Source organism: Coturnix japonica, unplaced genomic scaffold (genome assembly GCF_054131305.1).
Source record: "Coturnix japonica strain WE unplaced genomic scaffold, WE-NBRP24 Scf055, whole genome shotgun sequence".
NCBI classification, from domain to species: Eukaryota; Metazoa; Chordata; class Aves; order Galliformes; family Phasianidae; genus Coturnix; species Coturnix japonica.
The window spans coordinates 209,141-228,916 of NW_028188958.1; the positions used below are offsets into that span (position 1 = coordinate 209,141).

Sequence of the window (19,776 nt, forward strand, 5' to 3'; positions counted from 1 at the left end):
ATGCTATGAAATTTCACTGACAGCCAAACAGACACCTCAGGTGAGTCAGAGTTTGTAGTTCATGCAAAGAGAAAACAGCACCAAAAGAAATCAAAGAGTTGTAAAGTGATGGGTGGGGGGTGAGGAAAGAAGGACCCCATGGGCAGCAGCTGATCCCTCCTGTGTGTAATTTGTATGGAGATCACAAGATACCAACTCTGCTCCAGCTTCACCACCCTCCAGAAACTGGGAATGATTTCATTTTGAGACCATATCTGAGGAAAGCATGCTGTTGCTACTTGGGTCACCCCGTGGTTCTGCACGCTGGTTTAATGGTTGTATGTTTGTTTTGTGTCAGGTTGGAGTCGAGTGAGTGGACGTCCTCCATGAGCACCAGCATCGATGTGGCTCCAGGTCATGAGCATTCCTTGCTGATTGACTCCATGGATAATAATTTCAGCAAGGTAAGAGTTTTCTGTCACAGCTGCCAGTGGTTTGAGCTCAGTCTGGTGTATGGAAACATGAGCTGAGAGCTGTGTGCCCATAGCAGCAAAGTTCTGTGGGCATCTTTGAGTCAGTTTGGGTAGTGGGTTTGTGTGGCTTTCTGCTCTTGGCTTGCTCTGCTGGTCTCCTTTGTTCTGTGGCTCTGCCAGGAGAGGTGATGTTGTCTGAGGACCCCCAAAGGGCCCCTGTGGTGCATCACCATAGGGCAGCCCTGCTCAGCAGGACCTGAGGCCCTTTCAGTGGTGAGGCTGAAAGATCTCAACAAATACACATTCCCATCTTCCAGGATCTTGAGACTATAGCAGAAAAATACTGTCGGTCCTTTTGTTTATATTTCACTTGGGGGGGCTGAGATGTTTGTATGGAGCAAATGTCAAGGGGAGACGTTCTGCTTTCTGTTGCCTTTCTCTATTGGAATTGGAGAGAGCTGGCTGGCAGAATATCTGAAGAGAGCAGCTTTTCTGATGGGGAGTGGCTCTGGAGGTCAGATCTGGCAGTGGGGTTTGGGAAAGTTAGTGCTGATAAGCTTGAACTTATCTTTGTGGTCAGAGTGCTCTGGGGGTGGCTGGCCACTCAGCCATTCCTGGTGCTTGACCAATCTCTCTTTCCCTCTTTCAGACTCGGAATGTCCCCGGACTGCGGCGCCTGTTACGCTCTCTCTTCCGCTCCCGGACCCACTTGCCCATGCTGGTGGCCATGTACCTGCTTGCTCTTCACGTCCTTCTCTTCCTGTGCTTCACAGGCCACCTCTGAATGGGAACAGCGGCCCTTCCTTGAGCCACAGCCCTCTGTGATCCTGGGCCAACGCTCCCCATCCGCAGGGCAGCTGGAACAGGCACTTCACCCACCGCCTTCTTTCCAAGTCCCTTATGGGCAGCGCTGCCCGGTGGTTGCTGTTGGGATGGGCAGCAGCCAGCACTGTTGCTCGCGGTGTTTCCAGGACATCTTTCACTTCATTCTGTGGTTTTAAATGATTGAGCAGTACAATTTCTGAGCTGGGGTCCTCCTGCTGGCAGTCACAGTATCTGTTACTGTACCTGGAGGGAGCGCCGCTCATTTTATGGAGCGTTTTGCCATGGTAGGGATGTGTAAATTCTTCCTGGATTGCTGCAGTTCTTCAGTGCTTCCAGGGTATGCCAGATCTTCATTCAGCCTCATCCTGGGTCGGTGGAGCTTTGGGGGAAGCCAGACAGGGAGACTCCTTCCCTTCCTTACATCTCCCGTTTGCTCCATGGCTCAGCGCTGTTTGAGATGCGTATCCTATGGAAACTGTGGACACTTTAAGGAATGTGAATTTCAGACCCACATTTCCTGCTCGGTTACATCTACGGTTGAAGTAGGGCCAAAATCAGTACATTGGGACCTGCTGAGCACTGCATTGAAAGACAGCTGTATGTCTGCTCTGACAGCCTTGTAAAATAGCTTCAGAAATGTAATTATTGAATATGAGGCAAGAGCTTTTTATCTCTCACTTCAGTAACTTCTCAAAAGGAGAGCAGCTGTGCTCCTGCTTCCTGCTCTGCTGCGCCAGGTTAAGCCCATATGGGCTGTGATGGAGGGTTCTGTTGTGTGTTTCCATCACGTGGGCCTGAGTCAGAGGCAGAGGATCAGAACTGAAGGGGTTCCCCCGGTGCTGGGGAAGGGAGAGGAGTTCTGGGCCTTTGGTGTCACTGCTTATGGAGGAGGAATTGTGCAGTGCTGGCACTGGGCCCTGGGCTTGTCTGACTCTGAGGCCAACTGTGTGTCTGGATTTGATGACGTGTGATGTGTGGGAAGCTGTGCTTCTCTATAGAACTCCTGCAGTACCGTGGAGTTGGGACAGTCCTCTTCCAAAGGGAGAATGTTGAATGCAGGGGAGTTGAGCTGAGCTTCCTGCTGTTGGCCAGGCTGCAATACGTTCAGGGTCCTTGCAGGGAGGGTCCTGGCTGCTTTGTGGTGCAGTGCTCAACTTGCATTTTTCCACATGGGAAAGAGGAGGTTCCGATGCTGCTGGTAACCCAGCAGTCCCAGCTGCTGCAAAGCCTCTTTGAAGGTGGATTGAATTCATCACTGTAACTAAAACAACGGGATCTCTGGCAGAGTGTTGGCACTACGTATCCCTTTGTGCACTACCCCCATGATCTTCATGGACTTTCTCAGCTGCATACACTTCTGTGACCAAAAACTTTTCCTACAGCTTCCCGGGGCACGTGCTCCTGTATAGAATAAAGAGTATTTTTCAGATTGAAGTTGTGTTGTGTCGCCATGTGAACCTCGGAGCTCTCCAGGACCCTCTGTGCATTTCCTCATGTGTTCATTCCATCAGGTCTGTTTGTTCCAATTGGATGCCCGCAGAGACAACCTTTCTCCTCTCACCTCTCGGCGTCTTCAGCTTTAGCTGCCATGACCAAAGAAGCTGAGAACGCTGTGCTGTAAGAAGCAGCTCCAAGAAATCCAAAAGTTTGTCAGGGTTTGCTTTTATTTATTCTCAGGTGGATGTAACCCAGCTCTGCACTGGGATGGGTTTGTATGGCCCATCTGGGAAGGTGTGGTTGGTGCCCATATGCTGGAGATGCCTGGGGTGGGACATACAGCACCATCCTCTTGTCTTTTATAGCCAAAGGCATCACTTCATATTCACTACTGTAATCTGACAATGCCATTGGAGTGGAAGTTAATTATAGGGTGCTGTAAGAGTAATGGCCCCGCTGCATTTAATAAGCACAAGAACTGCAGGTAGTGAGTGTTTCCTTAAAGCCCGTTTTCTGCAGAGGACTCAAATTCAGGGCCTCATTCAGAAAGGAAGTCGTCTTGGTTTCAGAAGGTCTGTTTGGTGCAGAAGTGGTTTGTGCCTGTTCTGAAACTGGGCATTCCCAGCAGCGAGCAGCAAAGGCAGAGCTTGGTCTGAACGTGCTTAGGGCTCTTCAGCTGCGTCCTTTCCCTATTCCTACCTCAGACTATTTACTTTCTATAGATTATATATCCATATATATGTATATATGGATATATGTATATAGACATATGTATGTATGTATATAGACATCCATGTCTATATACAAATACATGTGTACATATGGATGTACGTGGGTTTCTAATTGCAGTTTACAGTGCTGAGCCCAGCATTGCACCATCGCTGCAGCCATGCATTGCAGCTTTCTTTTGTGGGATCTTTGCAGTCGTTGGCTGTGGGGCTTCATGCCCTTCCTGGCGGGAGCCCAGCTGGAACCACCATTGGTTTGGGCACAGTCAATGCCATCGTGCCCCACTGAGCCCTACCCACACGTGGAGCTCTTTGTGCAGCGCGTTCCCCTCATCGGAGCGGAGGGAACCGCGATGTTGGGGGCTGGGGGAGGAAGTGCAGAAAACAGGAACCCGGTGCAGCCCTGAGGCCGCTGTGAGCTGCAGTGCTGGGCCAAGGACGGTGAACCCATCAGCAGGAGCTGGCGGTGGGGCACGGTGAGGATAGCGGGGGGCCCTGGGGGTGGGGGGCGCAATGGCAGAAGTGCTTTGGTGGGCAAAGAGCTGCTTCCTGGGCAGGGGTTGGTGGTGCTCAGCATTTACTGCTCACTTGGTTCTGGGATCATCGTCCTTTTGGTATTTGAAGCTCTAAAGAACTGTTATTCTCACGTGTTGACCATCTGCTCTGGGGGAACGATGGGAGCAGCTCTTGCAATGACCATTTGCTCTGGGGGAATCACAGAATCACCAAGGATGGAATCTCCAAGATCATCCAGTCCAACCGAAGGAAGGGGGGAAGGATGATGATGGGGGAAGGACAGGACTGATCCCCATGGCCATGGTTACGGCTGTGGTTTGTTACAGTGCCCAGGCTGTATGGTGGGAGGTGCAGGGGAGGAGGTGGTCAGGAGTCACCTGGAGCAGCAGTCAGACCCCAGAGCTCCAGGTTGGAGTTGGAGCGGCTGCTCAATGGCTGCCTTGGCTGGAAGCCCTGTGCCGGGTTGTTGCTGCTGCTGTGCACACAAATGGGCCATAGAAGTGTTTAGAGTGAGAGATGGTAAAAGGTGAGGATGGAAAGAAGAGATGGAAGGTGCTTCTGGGTTGTTCTGCATCATCCACACCCACCTTCCTGCTTCCTCTGCTCGCCATCATCACAGAAGCATTGAATCAAAGGATGCCTTTGGTTGGAAGGGGGACCTTAAACACAACGTGTTCCAACCCCTCCGTCTTGGGCTGAGTATCCCCCCAGGCTTGGGCTGCCCAGAGCCCCATCCACAGCCATGGGCTCCTGCAGGGATGGGGCACCCACAGCTCTGGGCAGTGGTGCTGGGGTGATTTATTGGCTGTGATCTGCAATGGAGTTACTGCTGAGCTCAGCAGCACAGAGGAGGGATGCACTTCCATTATTACCACTACTACCATCAGCGCTGTTATTATTTTAACTCCTGAGGGTCAAATCCTTGCAGTAAATCTCCCTCTCCTCCATCCTCTGCTTTCTGCCTGGCTCCTTTCAACCACAACCTCCATCCCTGCTCTGTGCTTTCTGTTCCCTCCTCCCCAGCCCCTCATTCACTCTGTGCAATGAGCAGTGCTGGGGGTTCACATGCTGCTGGGACGGCGTTTCCCAGCCCAGCACCAACACCTTGCGCTGGGAGCAGCTGCCCTGTGCACACTGCATCAACACGTGTGAATTGAGGGTCCCTACAAAGCCCACCCTGTCCCTCCTGTCAGGTTTCCCCCGGTTGAGGTGATGTTTATAGCAGTGTGGGGCACAGCACTACAGCTCTTCTCTCTGCCCCATTGCAAAGCTGCTTTGGGCCATGGGAAGAGCAGCCCCGCATTGCCTGCCCCGTGCAACCGGACTTCCTTCCGCTGCTCTGCAGGCGCAGCTCTGCCTGGGAGGGACTTTTTTGTCTTTTTTCAGAGTCATCCTGAAAGTGAAATGCAGGAGCTCGAGATTTCACGCTATTTTTGTTTTATAACTTCCTCCCCATGGGCCTATTGCCCCCTCCAGGCTCCTGTGCTTTGCTCCGAAAGTAATGCCTGTTTATCTCGGAGCAGAGGCAAGGAGCACAGAAATGCTGTTTGAGAGAGCAATTTTTCAGCTACAAAGCGCTGCTTTTCAACATAGGCACATTTCACCAGGGATGAATGAGAGCCCATGTGCCACCAATGTACAAACCTGCACCAGTGCAGGTGACCCACTGTTACACAGCTGCTACGATGGCATCATTGTTAGGCTGGAGGGCCTTTGAGCACCTGATCTATGTGCTGGTGTCTCTGTTCACTGGGGGCTGTGGGACCAGATGACTCACCTCACTGTGGCCCTGCCCCACCCCCAGTGCCCCCGCAGTCCCGGTGATGCCACATTCTGCCCCACAGATGTGGAAGGCGGTGGTGGGCCACGACGTGTCGGTGAAGGTGGAGGCACAGAGTGATGACTGGGACACCGACCCCGACTTTGTGGTGAGTGCTCAGCACGGAGGGGCTGGGATCTTCTGTTTGGCACGGGGGTGTTTTTAGTTTTGCATTAGGGGAGAGTTTGTGGAACCAAAGAATGGTTTGTGTTGAAAGGGGCCTTCTTAGGACTATAGAATGGTTTGGGTTGGAGGGGACCTTCATAGGATCACAGAATGGTTTGGGTTGGATGGGACCTTCATAGGATCACAGAATGGTTTGGGTTGGATTTGGAAGTGACCTTCACAGAAGAATAGAATGGGTTGAGTTGGAGCGAACCTCCTTAGAACTGTAGAATGGTTTGAGTTAGAGACTTTTATAGGACGGTGGAGTTGTCTGAGTTGGGAGGGACCTTTATAAGATCACAGAATGGTTTTGGTTGGAAGAGACCATCTAAGAACTATAGGATGATCCGAATTGGAGAGGGCCTTAGTAGGACTGTGGAATGGGTTGGGCTGGAAGGGATGTTCATAGGATCACAGAGTGGTTTGTTCCCACTCTCTGCGGTGAGCAGGGGCACCCACAACTCCATCAGGGGCTCCATCACCTCTCTGAGCATCACCACCCTCAGCGAGAAGACCTCGCTCCCTACATGCAGCGATGTATAGGGGGGTGCAGCCCCATCGGCCCGCCCCCACTCCCCTCCTCCCACCCCCGCGGGGCCGTCGGGGCTCTCCGGGCTCCGGGCGGTGCTGACGGGGGCGGTTCGCTCCGCAGAACGACATCTCCGAGAAGGAGCAGCGATGGGGGGCCAAGAGCATCGCGGGCTCCGGGCGGGCCGAGCACATCGAGTGAGTGCGGGGGGTGGGGGGTGGTTTGGGTGGGCATGGCCAGGAGGGGTCGGGGCTGCAGAGCCCCGCAGCGCAGCGATGCTCTCCGGCCCGCAGCATCCATCAGCTGAGGAGCAGAGTGTCCGAGGAGCACGAGGTCATCAAGAAGAAGGAGCTGGAGAGTGGCCCGAAGGCCTCGTATGGCTACGGGGGCAAATTTGGGACAGAGCGGGACCGAATGGACAAGGTGACGGAACTGGGGGTCTCCCCTGAGCTCCTTGGAAATGTTCATTTTCTGTCCCTGTTTTTTGCCCTGGCCCTGAAGGGGGGGGCTGTGCCGAACACACCACTCAGCCCACAGACTCTCTTCAAAATGTGCTTGAACCCATCCATGTAATTTGTCCCTGCTGAGTCCTTGCAACATTTCCCTCAGCAGAACAGAACTCTGTGCCAACAGCTCAGTCAGTGCCTCCCTTTTGGGTTTGGAGAAGCAGTGAATAACAACCCACCACCCTCGCAGCACATCAGGCAGATCTCCCTGGGCTCCATTCTGTGCCCACTGCACTCAACCTGGCGCTGGGCACCACCAAACAGAGCCCTCCCCCTGCCCATCAGATATCCATCCGCACTGCTCACATCCCCTCTCTCCTCTCCTCCAGGTGCACAGCCCTGGGGCTCTCAGCCCACCCCTGTCAGGAGATGCTCCGGGTCCCCTCATCTCTGCACCCTCTGTCAGGCTCTTCCAGCAGTTCCCATTCTGCCCTGAGCTGGGGAGGCCCACACTGAGTGCAGTGCTGCAGCTGTGCCCCCCCCTGGTGCAGAACAGAGGGGAGGTGCACCTCCCTGCCCTTCTGGCTACACTCTGTATGGTGCACCAGGGTCCCACTGGCCTCCTGGGCCACCAGGGCACACTGCTGGCTCATAGCCGACCACTGGTCGATAGATGGTCAATCACTGATCAGTCAGGACCCTCAGGTCACCCCACACTCCTCCTGGCAGCAGAGCAGTGGGTCAGACGGGCACTGCTCTGCTCTGAGCTCACACTGTGCCTCCTCCCTCCCCAGTGCGCTGTGGGCCATGAGTACGTGGCCGCTGTTGGGAAGCATTCCTCGCAGACTGATGCAGCTCAGGGCTTCGGGGGGAAGTACGGCGTGCAGCGGGACCGAGCCGACAAGGTGCGCTCAGCGGAGCAGCAGAGGGATGCCTGTGCTGCACTGGGGCTGTCCATGCAGTTTTCAATGTCTTGATGCATGCAGGGCTCGGAGTGCTGTGCACCACGCTGCAATGTGCAGCTCACCTCCCGTGTGCAGGGCGGGAGCTGATAGCTTGCAGCTTGCAGCATGCAGGTGGCCACGAGCTCTGCACCCACGTCTATGCGCTGTGCTCTGCATGCAGTGCTGTGTTTGCATCCCTGCTACTGCTGCTGTGGGACCTGCAGTGTCACTGCCCAAGTGCTTTGCAATGTGTGTGTGTGGCACAGTGCCCTCCATCCCACACATCTCCCTGTCAGATCCTGCCCAAGTGCTTTGCTACGTGCATGCATGGCATAATGCCCTCCGTCCCTGGAGTCAGGCCCTGCCCAGGTGCTTTCTATGTGCGTGCATGGCATGCTGCCCTCCATCCCTGGACTCAGACCCCGCTGCTGGTGGGACCCGGCCCCCGCACAACACCATTCCTCCCTTTGTGTTCCAGTCAGCGCTGGGGTTTGAATACAAGGGAGAAGTGGAGAAGCACTCATCCCAGAAAGGCAAGTCCATGGCACACCTGGACCTCAGTGCTCTGCAGTGCCCTCCTGCTCCTGTCATCCAGCTGGCTGCTGCTTACAGCCCTGTTATCCCAGCTCTCCCACTCGGTGCAGAATCCCATTGCTCACCCTGCTGCCCTGCCATGCTCTGTCCAGCCCTATCACTGCTCTCTTTTGCTTTCCTGGAAACTCCTGGCTGAGCAGAGAGGACCCCCCAACCCCAATGTGCTGATGGGGGAGTGGTGCTCCTGGTGCTTTAAAAGTCCCTCTGAGGAACTGCTGTGTGCAGAATGCAATGAGAAGTGATTATACACACACACACAAAGATATATAAGAAAAAAGCACAGCAACGGATATGGCAACAAAAGGCTCTACAGCATCCAAACCTGTGCAGAACTCTGGGGGTCACTGAGGCAAACTTAGAGGTGTGCAGAGGAGCAGCTGCATTCACAGGGAACACCTCAAGAGCTGAAGCCAAAGGTGAAGTATTCTGCAGCCAAAGGAAGGACAGAGGGCAAAGAACCTCATAGTGCTTGAGGCCAACATGAGGAGAACATCACTGCTGGGGAAAGAAGTGTGAAGAGTCAGAGGCAGCCGTGACACCAGAGCACGTTACTGCATAGGAAGTTAATTGTAGACACGGGACTACAGGCTGTGTGGAAGCATAGAAATACCTCGGAGCAAAATAAGGATGTGAGAGATAAGGAAAGAAGTTGCAGTAGACACACACACCCCTGCTGGTCTGTGTGCTGGTCCCTGTGATGATGTTCCTGTACTGGAATCTTTAGTGCTGAGGTATCAGCTGGAAAAGCTCTACCTGCTGAACGCAGCACATGGAGTGTTTGTTTGTGATGCACTCCCCATTTAAGGTGGGATTTGGTGACGGGGGCTATGAAGGGAGGATAGGACAGGGCTGAGATTTTGGAGGATGGTGGCCAAAAATGGGGCGATGTTTGGAGGGTAACAACAGAGAGACAGCGGTTACCACGGGGTGCTTTGTGGGGATGTAGGGAGTGGAGGTGTAAGGAGGGAGTGCTGCGCCTCCACCCCAATGACACAGAGGTGGAGGGAGCACGTATCCAGAAATGTACTTTTCAGCTTTTGCTGAGCTCCCACGGTTGGTGGTTTCCATCTGGGATCCGAGGTTCCACTGTGGCAAATGCCAGCCATCCATGACTGTTTGCCATATGTTCTGTGACCCCAAGTCCTCACCCCATGCCATGTCCCCCCTGTTCATCACCCTCCACCTCCTGCTGCCATCAGTCACTTTGCTCATGCCCTCGTTCCCCCAGATCCTCATCCTCAATGGCCCCTGGGGTGCTCCCAGCCCTCCAACCCCTGCTCTGTTGTTCTCCTTCCCTGGTGCCATTTCCCCATCCCCACTGCTATTCCTCCTCCATCTCTGCTGCCATTCCCAGTCCCTGCTGCCATTCCCCCACCCCCGCTGCTCTCCCCCTCCCTGCAGCTCCCCAGCACCTCACTGCACACCCCCTCAGATTACTCCAAGGGTTTTGGTGGCCGTTACGGTGTGGAGAGGGACAAAGTGGACAAAGCAGCTGTGGGGTTTGACTACAAGAGCCAGACAGAGAAGCACGACTCACAGAAAGGTGACCTCCCCTCCCTAAGCCCAGAGCAGCCTATAGGGCCACTACAGTGGGCATTACAGCCCCAAGCTTACTACGCTGATACTTCTCTTCTCTGTTCCCTGTTCCCCCCTATGCCACAATTGGGATCCCCGTGGCTGAAGATTATTCAGTGGGATTCGGTGGGAAGTTTGGAGTCCAGAGAGATCGCCAGGATAAGAGTGCTCTGGGCTGGGACCACCAGGAGGACGTGCAGCCCCATGCGTCCCAAACAGGTACAGATGGGTGCAGAGCTGATGGTTCACGCTGCCAAAACCCAAATGCAGCATAATGTGGGTGTGTGGGCAGCTGGGGGGGCATCATGAGCCCCAAAGCAATGGGTGAGCTTGGCCAGAGCAGGGCTTGGAGTGTGGAATAGCAGATTGATGGGGGACGTAGGTACATGTCCCTGGGTCAGGCTCTTTGTGTCTGTTGTAGTTTTCATGTAAATAAATTGGACATATTACTTTTGGAGTGACCCATGTAGTATTCTAGAATATAAACTGGTTTCTGATTTTCCATACAGACTATGCCAGGGGGTTTGGAGGCCGCTATGGGGTCCAGAAGGACAGGGTGGATAAGGTGAGTCTGATCAGTGCTCTTAGAATCACTGAGCTATTCTATAACCTTATTGAGGTTGGAAAAGAGCTCAGAGATCCCCAACCCCACCCCATCCCACTGTGCCCACTGCCCACGTCCCCCAGTGCCCCATCCCTGTGCTCACCCAACACCCCCAGGGATGGGGACTCCCCCCTGCCCTGGGCAGCTGTGCAGTGCTGGCCGCTCTTTGGAGCACAGCTTGGTCCCCATCTCCACCCTGACCCTCACAGCACCGTCAGCCCATCCCCCCTCATCCTATTGCTGCCCCCTGGGATCAGATGCTGACCCCTCTGCAGGCACAGCCATGGCCTTTGGCTGAGGGCAGCAGACATCCCCCAGAGCAGGGAGGCACTCCGTCCCCTCTGGGCTGTGGCATTCCTACTGATGAAGACAGGCACCGCTGAGAGCAAAGCTTGCGGCCAAACCTCTGGGGTGATCTCAGCCTAACACACTGAATGCTCGGCTCCCTTCCCCTTGCAGAGTGCTGCTGGCTTCGATGAGATGGAAGGTCCAACCTCCAGATATGAAAAAACACAACCAGTGGAGGCAGGTGAGAGAAGTGTGTACCCACCCAGGGCTCACTGGGACCCATGTCCCCTGGTGGCAACACATCACAGGCACTGGGCAGTGCTGGGGGCTGAGGAAGGCGGCTGCAAGGAGGTTCCTTTGGGGGCTGTGGAGGGATGGGTTTCCTCTGGTACTTGGGGTGGGGGAAGGAGCCACTGGGCAGTCTTCATCAACAGTATCTTCCATGCATCAGCCTCCAGTGGTGCCAGCAGCCTGCGGTCACGGTTTGAGAACATGGCTAAGTTGGCAGAAGAGGAGAGCAGGAGGCAGGTAGAAGAGGAGCGGGCCAGGCGGCAGGCGCGGGAGGGCCATGCAGCAAGGCGGAAGGTGAGCCATGGTCACCACCTCCCCATGGCCATCATCTCCCCATGGCCATCATCTTCCTATGGCCACCACCTCCCCATGGCCCCCATCTTGTGGCCATTACCTCCCTGTGGCCACCAGCTCTCTATGGCCACCATCTCCCGATGGCCACCACCTCCTTGTGGCCACACTCTCCCCATGGCCACCATCTCCCTGTGGCCATCACCAACTCATACCTCCAGGACCAGCACAGTAGACTGTTCTGCAGACCCACTGGTGTCCATCTGATGGTTTGTGGCACGTGGAACAGATTTCAGCAGGAGAATCATCTGAGAGTTGCTCTGATGGGGATGGATGTGGCTGAAAGGGACTGAAGGGCTCTGGCAACTTTCCTCCACAGGAAATCCCACAAAGAGAGATTGACCGCACGGAGCCACCTCCTGCCCCTGTGCCAGCAAGGGTCCCTGAGAGAGCTGAGCAGGAGCCCACACCAAGAGGAAAGCAGGTGCTGAGAGAGGGGATGGAGGGGCTGCACCCCACAGTCCTGCAGGGAGAGGAGGGGGAAACACTGGGGTGGTGGTGGGACATGGCTGCACTGCACCTTGAGCTGCTCAGGGTGGGCTGGGGGGGTTGGTCACTGCTGCAGCAGTACAGCAGGCTGTATGGTGTGAGATAGACTTGGATACGTGAGCCATGAGAGTCTGCCCTGAGCTGATGGCTGAGCTCTGGGTGTGGATGATGCTCTTTGGTGCTGTGGATGCATGTGGTGGTGCGGGTGACCCTGGTTGGGTGCTGTGCAATGAGGAGCTGCCTGCAGTGGGTGCTTTGCAGGTGACTTTCCTGTTGTTTTCTCACTCCGTTGCAGGAGGAGAAAGGAGAGGAGGAGGAGGAGGCAGCACCTGTGTTGCCCCCAAGACAAGCAAATCTGACCGAGGAGGAGGAGCAGCCCATCTACAGCGAGACTTTTGATGTTGGTGGAGACTACGAGGAGCTGCTGGAGCACTCCGACTACTGCGACAGCGTCAGTGCAGGCGCTGGCTACAAGGAGCTGCCGGTACCAGTGGGACAGCCGGGTGCCACCTACAGCCTGGGAGAGGAGGATGAAGGGGGGGACTATGATGAGATCATGCCCGAGGAGCCCAGCCAGAGCCAGACCTGCAGGGGTGAGTGTGAGGGAAAGAGCCTCGGTGTCTGTTTGCATCATGGGATGGATGGACAGAGAGGGGCTTGGTGTCCTGAAGTCCTGTTGTCATGTCAGCAGCCCATGTTGGCTGGGACCTGGCTGCATCCCAGCCCCTCACCCTGCTCTGAGGTGTGAATCAGAGCTGTGGGGTGCAGGGTTGGGCAGTGGGTGTCTGCTGAAGGTGAGGGCAGGAGGGCTGCACCTGATGCAGTGTTTCCTTTGAGGGGCTGCAGGGCTGGCTCTGATAGTTCACAGCTCACAGTTCTCTGAATCTGAGCTGCTGGTGCCTCCACGATGCCAGGGGAGTGGGGAGTATGTGAGCAAACTGCACGAGTGGCTGCTGCTGTTTCCATTGCCGCTTTACTTGGTGGGAGGGAGGAGCTGGAGTTCTGTCCAGGCTTTGTCTGAAGGAGGATCACAGAGCACCAGGACTGCTGCTCCCTCCTCCCAGCCATAGAAGCAATGCATGCTGTGTGCTGAGCCGCGGTGCGCTGCTCTGTGCCATCAGGGGTTGGATGTGGCTCGCTGCAGGATGGACGGATGGGCACCAAACAGATCTCTGTGGCTGCCTTCAGCCTCTGTCTCATCTACATGTCCTGTGTTCTGCAGGGGGAATGGACAGCATTTACGAGGTGGAGAGCCCTGGGATCTGTGCAGTGGCCCTCTATGATTACCAAGGAGGTGAGTTTGCTATGCAGGCAGTGTGAAAGGTGGTCACCCCAGCATGGGGGCCCTGGGAGCTCAGCAGGGAATGGGAGATGGTGGCTCACACCAGCTGTGGTGGAAAGGTTTGGGCTCGGTTGGTTAAATGTCTTCCTCATGGAAAGTAGAAGAAGAGCTTGCTTTGGGACATGGCTGTTTCATTGTTCACCTGAGAGGTTCCTCTCCTTGCTCCGCTCTGTTCATGCTGGTTGCAGGGATGGAGGTTGGGTGAGATAAGCTCTGTGACTCATCAGCCTGCATGGGGAGAAGGAGGGGAGGGGTGTAAACCAGTCCAACCCAACGTTACCTTTGCATGGCCACCATCTTCTCTGATCAATCCCTGCAGATGGAGATGATGAGATTTCCTTTGATCCCAATGACACCATCACACACATCGAGATGGTGGATGAAGGCTGGTGGAGAGGGCAGTGCCATGGCAAAGTGGGGCTCTTCCCAGCAAACTACGTGAAGCTCCTGCAGTGAGGTCAGGGTCCAACTGCCTCCTCCCAAACCTTCGTCTCTCTCCGCTTCAGTCCTTCATGCATTATTAGCTTAATCTGACTCAGCTTGGCATGGCTGCATGCGAGGAATAGCCGTGAATAAACCAGCAGTGTGGGAGAAAATGTCCAGGGTGGGTTCTGATTCCCATCCCATTGAGAAAGGTGGGATGGTTCCAGAACTTATGGGTGTGATATGCGATGTCTTTTCTGTCTGGGTCATCCCATGCATCAACCACAGCAGGTGCAGGAGAACTGTGTTCATTTCTGTTCCAGCAGGGCACTTCTCAGGCAAGGAACACCAACCGTGATGTGGTCAGGGCAGGAAGGAGTGCCCTTTGTCACCCCCATTGGTCAGACCTTTATTCCAGGGAACAGCAATAGGATGAGAGGGGATGGGCTGACGGTGCGCTGGGAGGGTCAGGGTGGAGATGGGGACCAAGCTGTGCTCCAAAGAGCGGTCAGCACTGCACAGCTGCCCAGGGCAGGGGGGAGTCCCCATCCCTGGGGGTGTTGGGTGAGCACAGGGATGGGGCACTTGGGGACGTGGGCAGTGGGATGGGCTGGGGTTGGACTGGGGATCTCAGAGGTCTTTTCCAACCTCACTGGTCCTGTGGTTCTACGCAGAGGACTCAGTCCAGCACTTGCAGCTGGAGAATAAGAGGTGATGCCCTGGGCTGTGGCCCTCCCCCATGAGGGTGTTGGTGGCAGGAGCTGTGAAGGCTGAAAGTGCCTGTTTCCTGGGATGGGCTCCCACCTGCAGGATGGTCCAATGTGTCTTGGAGCAAGAGGAAAAAAGCAAACAGCTTCACTCGGGTCACCACCCAGGGGGCTCAAAGGGGAGTGCTCTGTGGGGAACATCCCTTCCATCCAGCAGAGGGACCAGCAGTTCTGTTGGCAATATTTCCAAGGGCCCCATCAGTGCTGTTAAGGACTGTAAGTGCTCACACACAGGTGCTTGGTCATCCTCGGTGCGCTGAAGTCAGCCCACCTAGTCCCACTGCAGAAATAGTTACCTGCAGCTAATTAGCTCACCTGTCAGTAGGAATTAATAAAGAAAGGAGTGAATTGTTCACTCTGGGTGAGGTTCCCTTACCCAAAGGATTCCCACTGCTTGTGCTGTTGGCCACATCCTGATTCCCTGGCGTGGGTCGGTTGCATCACTTTGAGGTCTACCAAACCTTCAGCAGCCTGGTTTGGTCAGAGCTCACGGCAGCACCATCTCTGTGCCACACTCTGCTCCCCCCTGTAGCTCAAGCAATAAACTCTTCTGTTCTGAACTGATCATGGCCATGACCCCTTATTTTGTGATGGCACACAGTGCACAGCAAAGAGGGCTCTTGTTTCTGCAGGCAGGATGAAAAAGCAGAGCGTGAGGCCAGCGGGACCAGAGAAACTGAACACAGCATTTTTTAATTTGCAGTGCTTTAAAGCAACATTCAGATGACAACCCAAAGCAAACCAGCCCTCATCTAAAGCAGCTCTGAGCTGGATGCTCGCAGCTGCTGCAGGAGGGAGCTGTTGGTGTGCAAGTGGTGTGCAAGTCAGTGCCAGCTACACCCCCAGGACCAAAGCTCCTGCAAGGAGCTGTGGGAGCTCATCTCAGTGCAGTGCTGACCTGCAGCAGCAGGCTGTGCCTGTGGAACTTCTGCTAGGGCTGAGTTTTGCACACTGTGCTGGTGCCAAGCCCACGGCTGGGTGCTCTGGTCAGCCCCAAGCACCGCTCCCAGCCCTGCTGAGTGCAGCCCATGTCTGGTCCCCCAGGGAATTGCCAATTACAGCATCCTCCTGTAGCAATGTGACTGCAGTGGGTCCTGGGCTGAGCTCAGCATGCAGTCATAGAATCTGATCAGTTTGGGCTGGAAGGGAACTGTCACTTCATTCCAGCCCTCTGCTGTAGGCAGGGACAACTCCCACCAGAACCAGGCTGCTCACAGCCCCATCCAGCCTGGCCTTGAATGGCTGTGAGTAAAGGGGATGTTCAGGCTGGAGGAAAGAAGGCTGCAGGGAGACTTCACTGCAGCCCTCATTGCTTGGAGGGGTTACTTAGTAGGAGGGGGCTGGTCTCACAGTGACAGGACAGGAGGAATGGATTTAAGCTAACAGAGGTGAGGTTTAGGTTAGACGTTAGGAGGAAATTCTTTACTCAGAGGGCTGAGAGACCCTGGCATCACTGCCCAGAGCAGTGGGTGTCACATCACTGCTTAATAAAATAAGCATTTTCTTCTTTGAATTAAGTCATGGGATTGTGTGGTTTGCATTGCTGCTGAGTGAGCTGAAGCAAAGGTTCTCAGCTCCATCCCATTTGTATCCCCTTCCATGGCTGGTCTAAAAACAAGTCCAGCTAACTGGTAGGAAGGCAGAGAGACAAAGGATGAAGGGTGAGCTTTTACAGGTGTGCCTGTATACATAGACAGAGAGACAGGGGATTTTTAGTTAAGGAAATGCTTATTGTGAAGTCTGATGTGAAGTCCTTTAATGGAACAACTCGTGTTTTTTGGAGAATGGAACCATAAGAAGCAGAGTGCAAGACCCGGAGACCTGGAGATAAACTTCCAAAGCTGAACTGAGAAGTGAGACTAAGAAAGCAGATTGTGCTGACGTAGGCATTTGTTTGGGACTCGGTAGATGACTTGAAGAACTGTATGGAAACCTTTGTAAATGTTAAATCATGTAATCAAAGAATGATAGAATGGCCTGGGTTGAAAAGGACCACAATGATGATCTCGTTTCAACCCCCTGCTGTGTGCAGGGTCACCAACCAGCAGCCCAGGCTGCCCAGAGCCACATCCAGCCTGGTCTTGAATGCCTGCAGGGATGGGGAGGTGCCCGAGGCTGTGGATGGGGCCATTGGGCAGCCTGAGCTGGTGGGGAGCACCCAGCCCTCAGTAGGGGTGGAACTGGAGAGTCTTTAATGTCCCCTCCAGCCATTCTATGGCCCCACGATTCTCCCTCTCACTGGAGGGGTCCCACATCAGCCCCACAGCCCCAGGAGCCCCACCGCCCACCCAGGACCCTCCACAGGGCCGCCCGCACCTCTTGGTTGCGGAGGCTGTAGATGAGGGGGTTCAGCACGGGGGTGACGATGCAGAACAGCGCTGACACCACCGAGTCGGCCAGCAGCGAGCTGTCGGTACCCAGCCGGTTGTAGTTGAGGTTGGCCGTCACAAAGAAGAGCGAGACCACCAGCAGATGGGCAGAGCATGTGGAGAACGCCTTGTGTCGGCTGGCGGCCGCGGGCATGGCCAGCACAGCCGCCAGGATGCGTAGGTAGGAACCGACCACCAGCAGGAAGGGGCCGAAGCCCATAAAGACGCTGGCTGCGTGCAGGGCCACCTCAGTGGGCCGCGTGTTGCCGCAGGCGGCCCTCAGCAGTGGGGGGCTGTCACAGAAGAGGTGCTGCAGATGGACGGCCCCGCAGAAGGACAGCCGGGAGGCCAGCACTGTGTGCACCACTGAGTCCAGCACACCCCACAGCCAGCAGCCCACAGCCATGGCCCAACGTGCAGCCCGGCGCATGGCTTGTGCATAGTGCAGGGGGTGCACGATGGCGACGTAGCGGTCGTAGGCCATGACGGCCAGCAGAGCGCACTCAGACCCCGCGCAGCTCATCAGGAAGAAGGTCTGTGCCAGGCAGCCACGGTAGGAGATGGCTGCCCGTGGGCTGAGGCTGTTGGCCAGGACCTTGGGCACAGTCACCGTTGAGTAGCAGATGTCCAAGAAGGAGAGGTGGCTGAGGAAGAAATACATGGGACTGCGGAGACGGGAGTCCAGGAGCACGAGGGAGAGTATTGCAGCGTTCCCCAGCAGCGTGACCAGGTATGCGGCCAGGAAAAAGAGGAAGAGGAAGGGCTGGCCTTGGGGAAAGCCCAGCAGCAGGATCTCTGTCACCTGAGTCCAGTTCCCCCCAGCCATGGGGCAGCTGTTTTGTTCTACAGGCAGAAAAGAGCACCAGGAAGAGGTGGAGTGGTTGAACAGTGACTACAGAGCATGGGTTTCGCTGCTGGGATAGCTGTGGTCCTACCTCTGCAGTGACTGAGGGCTTCCCATGACGATACTTCGCAGACAGTGCGATTTCACTGTTCAGGGAGGTGCTGTTTGGTGCTGGAGATCCAAGTGCAGGAGTCACACTGAGGAAACCATGGCCAGTTTGCATCCAGACTAACTCACAAATCCCGGCTCCTCCTGCCCATCAGACCCACTGTCTCAAACACCCAGCACGTCTCTCTTTCCTTCCCATTTGCACTTCTGGTAATCGCCTCCTTCCCTGCTTCCTGCACAAAGTCACACCCTTCTCGAGATGCAATGGCCACAAGGGCTGCTCTCTGCCAGCTGCCTGGGACAAGCCATCACTTTGCACCAGCTAAAAGGGATTATTATTATTATTATTATTATTATTATTATTATTATTATTATTATTATTATTATTATTATTATTATTATTTTCTATCCTGTCTCTTGCTCATCCTTTTTGGAGAGCTTTGCTTGACAATAACCAGTACCAAACACCCCAGGTTTCAGCGGAGGGAGGCTCACCATGCCATGTTTGTAAACTCACAGGCACAGAGAGCTGTCAGGGCTCTCCAGGGCCTGGGACTCCTGACTTTCTTCCATACATCTGATTTCTGTCACCCTGACCCAAGCATTTTGCTGACTGCCCTGTGGAGCTGCGCTGGCCCTGTCCACATAGGATGTCCACATGACATAACCCTCAGCCCACAGCGCTCAGCAAACACCTGGGAAGGTGCCACTCGCTGGGTACACGCATTTAGGGCTGTTACCCACAGCACCAGTCAGTGCCAAGGAGCCCTGCAGACACCAGCTGGGAGCTTTGGCCTCCCTTGATGTACGTGTCTGGCCCAACACAGCAGTCCTGTGTGAGGTTGCTGGAGAAACAGGTTTAGGAGAAAGGCTAAAAGACCTGGGGGTCCTGGTGGCCAACGTGGTGGCCATGAGCCATAATTTCCAAAAAGATGGGGATCTCCTGGAAGGAGTCCTGTGGGGGGCCAGAAAGAGGATGAAGGGCCTGGGGTATCTCCTGTGTGAGGAAAGGCTGAGACGTGGGGCTGTTCAGCCTGGGGAAAAGAAGGCTGAGGATGGATGATGATGTTCCTAAAGGGCTGGAGAGCTGCCCTTGAGGCTCCCCCTGTCCTGAAAAACTGAGGCTGTGCTGGGTGTGGAGGCACAGGGATGCAGTGCAATCATAGGAAGACAGACCCTAATTTTTCACTGTGCTCTGGAGCAATGCAGCAGTCAGTGACATTTAAACCCTTCACCCCCAGACACCCTTTGTACAGAGAAGGGGAAATGTGGTTGGAAAATCTCCCCTCCTCCCAAGGAAGGTGCCTCACTTCACTTCATTGCCCTTCCCATAGCCCTAGCGTTTTGGGGTGCATTGTACCACCCTCTGTTCTGCAGGAGGCCAGGCATGCTGTGCTCCCACCCCAGATACCTCGTGCTCCTGCAGGAAGATGCAGCTCTCCCCTTGAAGCTCTGCTGGCCCATTTGCACTCAGGTGAGAAGAGAAGAGCCAGGAATGTGAGAGTGGGATCCCAAGCCCTTGGTGTGGTCAGTCCCTGTCTGATGGTTGGACTGGAGCAGCCGGCAGCACCGCAGGAGGAATTTCTCCCAGTGAGGACTGGTTGGTTTTGCTGGAGGCAGCATCAGCTCCCACAGCCTGCCCAAATGCCTGGGCCACCCTGAGCCCTGGTGCCAGCACAGGCATGGTCCCCATGCAGCATGCTGGGAAAGACCCTGAGAGAACCCCATCATGAGTGAGAGCCCTATGAGCATCCTGCTGCAATCAGGGCTCTGCCCTCCTTACATCCAAGTCCAGCAGCAAATCTGCAGTGCTGAGTGAGAGGGAAAAACTGTCCCTGCCCCCACATGCTGCCCAGTGTGTCTTACCTGC

General features: G+C 55.1%; 3 protein-coding genes across 8 annotated transcripts in view; 2 read left to right on the forward strand and 1 right to left on the reverse strand.

The window, feature by feature from the left end:
• GOLGB1 (golgin B1) overlaps window positions 1–2,711 on the forward strand; it is a 35,970-nt gene extending 33,259 nt beyond the window's left edge. For all 3 annotated transcript variants that reach the window (XM_085533182.1, XM_085533183.1, XM_015866408.3), the window contains exons 21-22: window positions 338–443; window positions 1,102–2,711. In XM_085533182.1, the coding sequence (XP_085389308.1) occupies window positions 338–443; window positions 1,102–1,236 (241 nt within the window). In that variant the 3' untranslated portion in view covers window positions 1,237–2,711. The remainder of the gene's footprint in view (window positions 1–337; window positions 444–1,101) is intronic.
• Window positions 2,712–3,787: 1,076 nt separating this feature from the next.
• LOC107316499 (hematopoietic lineage cell-specific protein) lies at window positions 3,788–15,149 on the forward strand. 4 transcript variants are annotated; one of them, XM_032446304.2, is made up of 15 exons: window positions 3,788–3,918; window positions 5,803–5,886; window positions 6,595–6,668; window positions 6,765–6,894; window positions 7,712–7,822; window positions 8,340–8,394; window positions 9,888–9,998; window positions 10,139–10,249; window positions 10,540–10,595; window positions 11,094–11,163; window positions 11,374–11,507; window positions 11,884–11,988; window positions 12,349–12,646; window positions 13,276–13,347; window positions 13,715–15,149. In XM_032446304.2, the coding sequence occupies exons 2-15, from the start codon at window positions 5,803–5,805 to the stop codon at window positions 13,849–13,851; spliced, it is 1,548 nt and encodes a 515-aa protein (XP_032302195.2). In that variant the 5' UTR covers window positions 3,788–3,918; the 3' UTR covers window positions 13,852–15,149. The 4 variants fall into 4 exon arrangements, with proteins under 4 accessions (XP_032302195.2, XP_085389313.1, XP_085389311.1 ...); XM_085533186.1 differs by lacking the exons at window positions 13,276–13,347; window positions 13,715–15,149 and adding an exon at window positions 12,900–13,233 and having other exon boundaries at window positions 3,854–3,918; XM_085533185.1 differs by lacking the exons at window positions 11,374–11,507; window positions 13,276–13,347; window positions 13,715–15,149 and adding an exon at window positions 12,900–13,237 and having other exon boundaries at window positions 3,822–3,918.
• Window positions 15,150–16,820: 1,671 nt separating this feature from the next.
• On the reverse strand, window positions 16,821–19,776 carry LOC116653155 (olfactory receptor 9Q1-like). Its single transcript, XM_085533198.1, has one exon. It carries the CDS (start codon window positions 17,778–17,780, stop codon window positions 16,821–16,823), a length of 960 nt encoding a protein of 319 aa, XP_085389324.1. The 5' UTR covers window positions 17,781–19,776.

Coding starts and splice junctions, on each gene's coding strand:
- LOC116653155 (XM_085533198.1), bottom strand. CDS start 17,780: ATGGCTGGGGGGAACTGGACTCAGGTGACAGAGATCCTGCTGCTGGGC.
- LOC107316499 (XM_085533186.1), top strand. CDS start 5,803: ATGTGGAAGGCGGTGGTGGGCCACGACGTGTCGGTGAAGGTGGAGGCA. Junction 5,887..6,594: donor ACACCGACCCCGACTTTGTG/GTGAGTGCTCAG, acceptor TTCGCTCCGCAG/AACGACATCTCCGAGAAGGA. Junction 11,989..12,348: donor CCACACCAAGAGGAAAGCAG/GTGCTGAGAGAG, acceptor ACTCCGTTGCAG/GAGGAGAAAGGAGAGGAGGA.